At 37.1% G+C, this 10977-nt stretch overlaps 1 protein-coding gene across 1 annotated transcript in view; it reads left to right on the top strand.

Annotated features, from left to right (window-relative positions):
- Positions 1-166: 166 nt before the first annotated feature.
- LOC108769255 (growth/differentiation factor 11) overlaps positions 167-10977 on the top strand; it is a 22534-nt gene continuing 11723 nt past the window's right edge. The window contains exon 1 of the mRNA XM_018520133.1: positions 167-1829. Within this exon, the coding sequence (XP_018375635.1) occupies positions 1463-1829 (367 nt within the window). The 5' untranslated portion in view covers positions 167-1462. The remainder of the gene's footprint in view (positions 1830-10977) is intronic.

Here is a 10977-nt window from a genome sequence, read left to right as displayed (position 1 = left end):
GCGCGAGTGCGTAAGATACTACGAGAGAGAATACTGAGACGGAGAAAGACGTCGCGGCGTTTGTGCGAAGGAGGGAGACAGCGTGATAGCGGAGAGGATAGAGGGAGAGAAAGAGAAAGAGAAAGAGGGAGAGGGAAGAAGAAAGAAGAAGAAGAGAGGAGGAGGCCACCTCGGACATATATGCGGTGAGAATTCGCGCCTCCTGTCTCAGTGCTTGACAGACCGGCAAGCTCTTAAGATCCATCGGGGTTCTACCAGTCCGTTACCTGAGCCATCGCTGCCCACGCACTATCACGCATCATCATTCTTCACAATTGTTCTCCACCTAATTTTGGTGATCGGCATCCTCAAACGAGGGTGAAGCTGGTTGGTACGAGAGAATTGGTACCCGCAGTAGTAGCAACTCGGTGGTGTCAGCCAAGTCAGAATACCGGAAGTGGACAGGAAGGAAGAACGAGGAATCACATGACAAAGTAGGATCAGTTGATGAAAGTTGAGATAACCAGTTCGGATTTGGCGCCATGACATCCGAAGCGTGTTTGATAGAAAATTGGATCTGTCACTGAACCCTACAGATCGTACAACACGTTTCGGAACGACAACCAAACTGGCGCTAAAACCTGAAGGTCACGAGGATGCAGCCGGCCGCATGATTGTCCAGGACACCTTGCACAAAGTCCCGTCGAGACCCTCAAGTGTCTTGTGATTCTCTCTCGCTGTGATTGGTGTGCGTGAGAACGGTTTTGGTGAACCCCATAAAGTGGAGCGGATCGCTCGGAAAATATACCGGCGATTCTTTCTCTCTCTCTCTCTCTCTCTCTCTCTCTCCCCTCTCTTTTTTCTTTCTCTCCCTCTTTCTCGATCTAATCGCATCTTCTGCGTAACCGAGAAGACTGGAGCTTTCCACGGAGTTAATAAATTTGTGACGTAGGACGGAAGAAAGCGAAACTGGATCGTGCAGATCGCGATCGTGATCGAGGCCGGTCGCCTAGTTCCGGCGGAGTACCGACTTCAGGACACGATAAGGGGACCAGGCGGCTACTGGAAGTGGAGAACGTATGGTTGCGTAAGTTCAGGAAGAAGCTGGCGCTGCGAGATAAACGACGAAGAAAGAGACTTTCTTCGCGAATGAGACCGGGGCTACACGAAAAGAAGTAGAAGTGGAGAACGTAGAAGAAGAAATCGTGAAGAGGAAAAAAAGACTTTCTGTAATCGTGAGGGAGGCCATCGAAGGGGGAAAATATAATATAATAGGAACAGAAGGGGAGGACATAGTGCAGGAATTATCAGAGATCAACCAAGAATCGTTTTATTAGGGGAAATTAAGATAAATTTTCAAGTCTTGTCTTGAGGAAAGACAAGGACTTGGCGGGAACGACGATGCCATTGATCATCTGATCGTTTCTTTCGCGACGAAAGCCGATCGTAGAGCTTGATCCGACCAAGGGCGACCTTGAACAAGATGGTCACGAGGGCGCTGCTATTACTCTCGCTGGTCCTCCTCGATGCCTTTGACGCGCCTGGCATCGAGAGAGCCCACGTCCGGCACTTGGCGATGGCCGGTAACGCCTGCAACGCCTGTAGGATGCACGAGGAGATCCGCGCGCTTAGTTTGGAAGCGATCAAGGAGCAGATCCTGAATAAGCTCGGCTTAAAACAGGCGCCGAATATGACGGGTCGAGCTCTGCCGAGGATCCCGCCGATCTCGAAGCTGATGGACATGTACGGGATGCAGGCCGACCAGCCTTTAGAGCCCGGTATCACACACCACGAGGAGGTCGACGAATACGCCGCGAAGACGGAGAGTGTCTTTGCCTTAGCGCAGCCTCGTAAGTTTCTTCTTCCGTTTCCCTCCTTCTGTATACAGAATGTCCCATGAAGTGAGAAAGAGGAACTGATAGGATGGATACAACATAATATATATATATATATCATTTTATTTTATCTTATAACATTTTCCCATGTTTGTTATCATTTCTGAGATGTAGCTCGTTTTCAGTCTTTCAATTCCATGAAACACTCTGTATTGTTAAATTTTATAATTCTATAGAAATTTTATGTGTATTTTTATAATTTACAAACATTTTTTAGAAATTAATTTTTATATTTATCTTAGTGAGAAAAATATTCATATGGATTATTCGTAGTAAATCTTTTTATCAAGTTTAATAAAAGTTAAAAACTTGAATCTTTTTAAAACAATTTATCTTTTAAACAATTTAGGTTTTATTAAAAATTTTGTATATTTTTATCGCGGTATATTAATCTTAAAGAATAAAAGAATACTAATTCAATTATATACAATTTGAAATTTTATCATAAATACACTGTTAGAAATGTTTCCTTTACATATAACTGAAGCTCATGATTATGAACAAAATTAAAAGTAATGAATAATTTAATTGAAAACTAAGTTACAATAGTTAAATATAATGAACGTGTACATTAAATTTCATAAAATTTTATGAAAAGTGCATTAAATTTCATAAAATACATTAAATTTCGTGTACATGTACACAAATACACTTTTAAGTTATAAATACATTAAATTTAATGTGATGTCATGAAATTAAATTCAAATTGCGTAACTTAAAAGTATATTAAATTTCGTGAAATATTTAACAGTGTAACTCCAAAAAAAACTTTGAAATGTCAGAGCGCTTAAGTTCACTTAAATCTGTGAGAGGCATTACTCTGCACGGTATTTAATTAATGTATGCTCTCGCAATGCAGTACGCATGGTATTGAAAATTTTTCGCAATAAAATATCAAACGCGACGTATGTGCTGTGTCGCGATTCTTTATTTTTGCGAGATGTTTAGTCTGATGCACGATTGCAAAAACTCGTTGTGCATATCTTAGCAAAAGGTAGCATTATCCCAAAGATCGTGCCAGCCAGGCGCCAGGTTCGCCTCAGAATTAATTACCGCGAGTGGTAATATTTCATACACGACACCGATCATGTTTTCCTTGGCAACGTCAAGTAAATTAACCTCAGCGAGACTCGGCGATCCGTCCGGCGTGACTCGCGTATGTACACGCTCTCGCATGCAACATTGTGCACATACTGAATTGCATCGTATCATCGCCGCTGATGAGCATCTTGTAACTTAATAGTGTCGAAGTAACAATTATATAACTGGCTCTCACATCCGACATCCGTTGCTGTTAACTCTACGATTTACCAGACGAGTACCGTATAACCCGCCTGCTGCACACATGTTTCTTTATTTATATTCTTTTATATTTAAAAAAAATATACAATATGTATCGGAGAATCGTGCAGAATGATAAAAGATTGAAACGGGAATGAAATAAAAAAATCAGAAAGATTCTTCCTAATATCTAGAAACATTCTAGGATTCGTAGGTTTCAAACTTTCAAAGGTTCTTCCCAACCTTTGCTGGGCAACATTACTCATTGTGGGAATTCAATCAGGGAAAATCGTTGCTCACAAATAAAATGCAACGACGAATATTTCTAATAATTAATTTTACATTATATCTGCATAAGTTGCAAAAATATGCACTTGCAGTCACCCATTGTCGGAATGGGACGAATAAGTGATAATCCGATGACGCAAGGTGCACGGTATCACGTAATTGGCAGATTATATGATTTATTATTGATTGCTACCAAGGTATACTAAAAACTAGAAATTTTACCACGACAATCAGATGAAAGTGGAGGTCAAGGATACCATGTTTTCGGGGACACCCTGTATGCGCTGCGTGCATAATATACACTTGTTAAGGAGCAGAAGGAGCTCCAAACGGTCCACCGCCACACGAGTCCCTCGGGCGAAACTGTCTTCGAGCCACTTGCCGCTAAGCACGTAATAGTGGCGGTAGAACCGCAACCTGTTATTAAGGCCCCCGTGTTCGCGAAAAAAGAGAGAGAGAGGGGGAGAGAGAGAGAGGGAGAGAGAGAGAGAAGCGAAAAAAGTAAAAAAGAGGAAGGGGAAGAAACAAAATAAGATCAACGACCTGCTTAGGAACTCAGATCGGCAAGGGAGGCCGATCGTGGTCTCGCTAACCGCAAGACTGGCGTGCTTTCTTTCTGGGCGAATCTGAATTTTTTATAAGCGTAATATGCCCCGAGCACGATGGTGAGTTCACCGGCGCGGCGCAGCGTGGTGCGGCACCGGCCGCATTGTGGCCGATTATCGCGTATCGCGCGATTACAGACACTTTGGCATTCCGATAAAGCGTTAACTTATTATTATCTATATCGCGTCAATTATAGCTTTATTTTCCAGCGCTGCAATCGGGATACGTGAGTCGAGATCGAAGTTCTCGTACTGAACTCGCTTTATATTGTAGATAGCTGTTGCATCGGGCGGATTACTAATTGCAAATGTTGAAGGCTCATTTGCTCGTAACGATGATAAGGCAAAAATTCCTCACTTTTTTGTGCAAAAAATAAACCACAGAGAAACAAACGCAAGTTGGATAATTTGCTGTTAGTAAATTAAACTAGCGCGGTGAAAGTTTTTTTTCCGTCACATATCGTTATCGTTTTTTTTTTATCACATAAATAATTATATTACAATTTTTATTACTATCATATAAATAACTATATTATAGTTTTTACTAGCATATAAATATTCACAGTATTTTGCATTTAGAGTTAAAGTGAAAAAAGAAGTTTATGCAGACAGGTTGCAAAAGATTATTTTAAATGTTATGATTGGAGAATAGAATACTTTATAAATTATTTATCAAAGAGTGAACTCCCTCTAAAAAAAAATTAATGAAAAGAAACTAGAAAAAGAAGGACATTGCGAGATATTTGATTTAAATTGCCTATCTCGAAAAGTATAGCCGCTGTACTATTTATAGACAGCATTCATTTGTAACTAGCTTCTATGCTCTATTCTAACTGTTCCAAATCCTTTACTATATCTTTCATTGTACACGTTATAGTATGGCAATCGACATCGTATTATTTGCTTCCTAAACTGATCTTACGGTATTGCAGCAGTCAAAAATAAGTGTGCATGTATTTAGCATTGCCCAGATAACGAATGGCGAAGTGCCAACGAGAGTTCAAAAGTTACGCCCACTGTCCAGCAATATCGGTGAGATTAATAGCCGGAACGATTTAATGAAAAAAAAGAAAAAATATGCATATATAGTTGTGATAGTATGTTCTTAACGTACTGAGTGCGCGCGTAAAATGCGCGACATGCATTGCAAACGTTCGGAAGCGTCGGCTCTCGATATCGGTTCGCTGTCACTGTCGCCACTTAGAATAGAATTTGGAATAGAAAATAGCATCGAAAATGCAAAAAAAAAGAATGACTAACTGGTATCGCATTTATAATAGGTTATCGGGAGTGACCTCTTGTCTCTCTGTCTGATCGTTCGTCTTGATCCCCCACTGTAAGGAATAATTTTTGAAAATCCGTCCTTATAAACTTTTTTGCATGCATTTTTGTTCTTGCCTTTCTATATTCGTCTGCGTTACTTGATGAAAATCTTGATCTGGTTTTGGGATATGATACATTGATAACATTGATGTTTGTAAAATTGTTTTAAATTTATTTTTATAGCTTCTTTTTTTTATCTCTTTTTTCTCTTCTTTTATTTAGATTTGTTTTTATCTCTTCTCTTTATGTTTCATCGCTTTTATTTCCGAAATAAATTCAAATTTTTGTATATGAACGTCAAATAATTACGTTTGATTGATTTTAATTATGTATTTATGATAAATATATGAAAATAATTTGGAGAAAATTAAAATTTTTATTCTAATGGCTTTGCTGCGAATAGCATCTCTGCCGGATCAAAATAAAAGCAATAATATATAATTAGTATTTTTATTGTATATCGTTATCAACTTACACTCAACTATTACATTATTATTTTTATTTACAAATCGCTTACAAGCGTGTATTAAGTGTATATATTATTTTATTTAGAGTACTCTAATCTTTGATTCTTATTATATCTCCACCCCTGTGTTGTTTTCGCACAGACAATACACTTGCATATCGAATATTATTTATGCATTGTACGTTGCATCTATCATTGTTTTATTCAATTTTCTTTTCATTTAATCTTTTCCTTCTTTTATCTTTACTAAGCGCTCCTTATCCGTGATGCAATTTTTTTCTAACTGCTATATTTTCTTATCACTATGCAACGTGATTTTTTTATGTTCCCAAAAACACATAATCTTTCTCTTTTGTACTGTTATTTTCTATTATTGTTCTCTTCAATTCTTCTTCATTTCTGTATTATTCTCGACTGCTCCACGTTTTTTTCTCGTATACTTTTGTATGCATATTTTTTCTATTAAAACTTTTCTTAAAATTTTCGTACGTTCTTTCTGCAGTTTGATATATATCTCTTGTAGCAAAAATGAACGGTGGTTTTTAGCCGATGTCCTCGAGAGATCGGCCGATCTCTCGATTGCCTCTTGTTGCATGATCAACTTATAAGTAGACAGGCATACGCGGACATATGTACGTGTACATGTATGTTATAAATGTAGCACATGAAGCATGATAAGTCATTGCTCACCAATAATCAACGCAAATCAGCGCTTTAAAGCAGTTTAAGGCAGTTTAAAGTGTTAATTTGCAATTGTTGGAAAAGTTTCTTTTAAAATCTCTTTTAAGAGTAATTATTACTAATTGTAGGGACAATTATTTCTAACTTACAACATTATACTTTTGTTTCGAAATTTTGATCACAGTCTATAGCTTAAAGAAATTTTAATTCAAAGTCTTATAACGATTTACATATCAATTATTATGTAAAAAAAACTGTAATATATTAAATAAATTGGTTTTAACTGAAAAAGGAACCTTAATTTAAAATTTCAAAAAAATTGTAACAAAAAAAATATCCTAAGTCCTTGTATAACGTACAAGTATTTTAGAATCTTTCGCATAATTTTGGCAATTTTTTATATTAGAACTCCATATGACGGAACACACAGCAGATCTTAAAAATTTATCATGATGAAGACTCGCTGCTCTTTGTAGTCACCGGCGCGTAACTCCGATGACACTGATCAAAATTATTCCTGTAGGAAATATAGTGCTCACGTTGGCCCGATAGTCACTGCAGACGCAATTGATTAACTGCCTTTTAAATATTTTTCTCGCATGTATCGCCGACGCATATTAAGACAATACGATAGGGGACCAATTAAGTGTATAAAAATGTTCAATGACAAGTACGTCGTATTGCGTAAATGAAGTTGATAGCCTTCATTGTCATAAATAGTAGCAACAGATTCTTTCCAGAATCATTAAAAAAAAACATTTACTGCACAAAAAACTCCGAATTTGAAATGGTGTTACATTTCGCATACCTCGGCGCGAGAAAGAAGAGGGTAAGAAATATTTCAGAAAACGTTAAATATAACGTTGTTGCAATTTAATCACAAAGAACGCAAATGAGACTCAATATATTAAGAGCGCTGCAATATATCTATATAAATCTGCATATGAGAAGAATCAAGCTTAATCTTTTCTAAACGAGTAATAATTACTTTATTATAAAAGAAATGTTTTTCAATATATCTTAATAGAAAAGAATTTTTTGCAATACTTTTAATCAGTACTTCTTTCTCGAGAAACAAAGAAAAGAAACGCAAATTAATAGACTTGGCAAATTTGAGATGGAGACCCGTCAGTCTCCGTCTATCTACTCCTTAGAATTAAGTATGGACATTAAATATAGACCTGTCGAATACCTACATAGATACGAGAGATCACCAAGCTTGCAAACGCATACGTGTGCGAACGACGAACCGGCCTCCATCCGCAACGAAGGTCACGGCCGGTGCACAGCCTAGGTCAGGCCCATTGCCCATTATCGCGTTAAAGTTGTCTGTAGGTGACTGGCGGCGGTTAGGATCACATTATGCTGGGAGCCTAGTCCATGACTTAGCGCCCGGAGCCCTACTCTAGGAGGGCAATTTACTCTAGCCAGCTGGAGCGACGATTGTTGAAGGCGTCAGAGCAACTCGAATAGAGGTTCACAGAGGGAAGACGCAGACGATCGCTATAAAGGAAGATTACAGAATTAAATTTTATTGAAACATTTTTACATATGTCGAATCGTTAAATCCATATGTTGTACGATTGGATGTGCAAGGAATCGTTTCTCCATATTTTACGTTTTATTTATATAAATGAATCAGTAATCATTTCCAATGCTTTTAAAATATTCTAGTTTTCTAAAAAAATTAATTGTCGCAGAAGAATGAATAATAGAAAAATTTGGGTTTATATATATAGTAACGTGTTATAGATTTTCTTCCGTTCTTAATTTCAGTAAGTAAATTTTAGAATTTCTTTATAAAAAACCGATTGCATCATGTGTTATATATATATATATATATATATATATACTATTATATAAAAAGATAATACATATCTAACTTATTAATTATTTTCGGACGCCGGATTTCTCCACGTGGATTCAAAAGTCAAACTTGCAGTTTTTTTTTTATTGTAATTATCGCACAGACAATAGCGATATATACACGATAAAATGCTTATATAAGTACGCCGGGTTTATCGATGTCATTGTGTCTTCTATATTCTTATTAAGTATTATATATGTAATTTATATTTGAGTATATATAACAACTTGTAATTCGATAATTAATCAGGGACATGACCTTACTGTAATTAAGAATTACTAAATACATCATTGCAGGCGATAATTAAAAGCTTTTAAAAACATTTTTCTTCTTCAAATTTTTACAAGACACGTCTGATATCGCAGAACGTTTCCGCGAATTGTACTGCGTCGATGCAATGCAATCTTTCTTTCGGTGCATAATATTTTATTCGATATCTTTTTATTTTGTCGACTTTGTTTTCAGTAAATAGTTTTGCACTAGTACCATGGCCGAAATTAAATAAATATATTTAATACCTTTTTTGATAAATTACAATCTTTGTGATTAAACCGTATCAGTTCCATATATTCCGTATAATTTCCATCTATATAGATACTTTTTAATCACAAAAGAAAAAAAATGTAAGTTTGACGAGATCAACATTTTTTTCATTCTTTTCTATTAAAAAAAGCACGCGAATTGAACTGATACGGTTAATCAAAAAGATTATATATATTTCTGTCAAATATTTGACACATATATACGTAAACGAAATTATTAGATCATGAAATTATAGGATCCTGTTTTTTTAAATGCACATTTTAAAAAATGAAAGCAAATTCAAGGAAATCTTAGGATTATATTTGTAATGTTGTGAATAAGCCTCGTCCACTGTTTACGCAAAGTATCTTTTACGTGGTTGTAACTTTTGTCGTAACTACTCCTTGTCATCCCTTCTCTTCACTTCGCAAATCGTGAGTATCAACTCCCGCGCACCCTCTTGCCGTTCCTCGTCAACAGCACTTCTACGTTACGCTTAAATCAACCTGTTTCAACAAAATTAGCAAATTTGTAATAGATATATATCCGATGAATAATGATAGTCCAGATAGTGCCACTGCGGTCAGCATACTCGCAGACAGGCGCCATGGTCTTCGGTGGTTCTCATTCACTTCGGCCTCTTTCGCTCGGAACATCGATATCAATCGCACGGATCTCAATTTCTCAGAACTACACATCCTTGATGTTAGCTACGACTGGTGTATAATTTTGATTCCTGATGTTTTGGATCCTGATGTTACGATGATGATCTTTATGCTGTCATGGCAATTGAAGCAAGGTGCATTTTTTATTTAGGTATACAAAATGGTATTCATAAAATTGTGTAGAGAAACTATGTTGGTCTTAATCCTTGTTTTGTATAGAATTTGATTGAACAAGGTGATCTTATTCCGCTCATTAATATTTTTCTGTTATCGTTCTTCAAAAATTTATGTGCGATTGATTAAAATTATTTTAATGACAATTTAATGGATTTGGCAAAATCGATAAATCGATATCGATGAGAAGCGCTAAGAACGATCTATGAGTAACCTTTGCAGAGAAAACCAGTTTGTCATGTTCCTGTGTACAAGCGAGTATTAAAAGTACAAATATCACCGTCGCACGTCGAGTGCATTTAAGGGCTACTACTGTTATATAAAGTTTGATATGTGTTGCATGAACGCTCGTATATGATATCAGATTGGATTTGATCACCAGGAAATACATATTAGAAATGTTATTATTAGAATTTAATCCTACAGATAACGCAACATTAAATCATCAGACTGGCGTGCGATATAAAATTACTAAATTGCTCTTTAGATTATTTAGTTTTCTACAACTTCTGATAATAATTAATCGATGATAAATATCTACCAATTAATGCATTAAATTGTAACACCAAAGATTGATTTAATTATTCTCTTTTATTTTTATACTGAAATTAATTTATATTGAGAACACTTTTAATTTTAAATAAAGTAATTATATACAGGAATTTTTAATGCGCGATACCTCATTCTAATTTTCGGCAACAATCGGCAACTTTACGATTTTCTCCGAGAACTTGTTCTATCCATTATTCGACAGATTTACCTCGAGCAAGAAGACAATCACAGGGTGCAAGAAGAAGAGGCGTTTCTAACTTTTTTTCGCCTCTTGGCGCGCTAGCGGCCCCCCCCAATCTCCCGCCCCCCTCCATCCCCCTCGCTGTGAGAAGGGGCGCGGGCGCATAAACGCACGCGATGCCGCAAGGCGCATAAGGCAGGCCCTTTCGAGGGGAAAAATAAAAGCAAAAGAAGTAGCGGGAATCGGACAAGGGGGCGAAAGAGAGAACGAGTCGGAGAGGGGAGGGGGAGAGAGGGAACGAGAGAGTACGCGTGACCCAAATGCGAATTTTATCGAGTTACGCTGTTATACTGTCGAAGTGTAGTCGCAATTGCGGGCCGCTTGCGTCACGCGATGCAGATTACTCGGAGACGGCAGTTTTTACGTCCGGTTTCGCTCGGCCGGCGGGCCCCCGGAAAGTGATCACACGGTGAAGCGTGTTTTACGGGGTTTACTGTG

This window comes from Trachymyrmex cornetzi, unplaced genomic scaffold, assembly GCF_001594075.2.
Source record: "Trachymyrmex cornetzi isolate Tcor2-1 unplaced genomic scaffold, Tcor1.1 scaffold88, whole genome shotgun sequence".
Taxonomy (NCBI): Eukaryota; Metazoa; Arthropoda; class Insecta; order Hymenoptera; family Formicidae; genus Trachymyrmex; species Trachymyrmex cornetzi.
The sequence above is the reverse complement of the archived record's forward strand: the minus strand, read 5'-3'. Positions and strand labels throughout refer to the sequence as shown.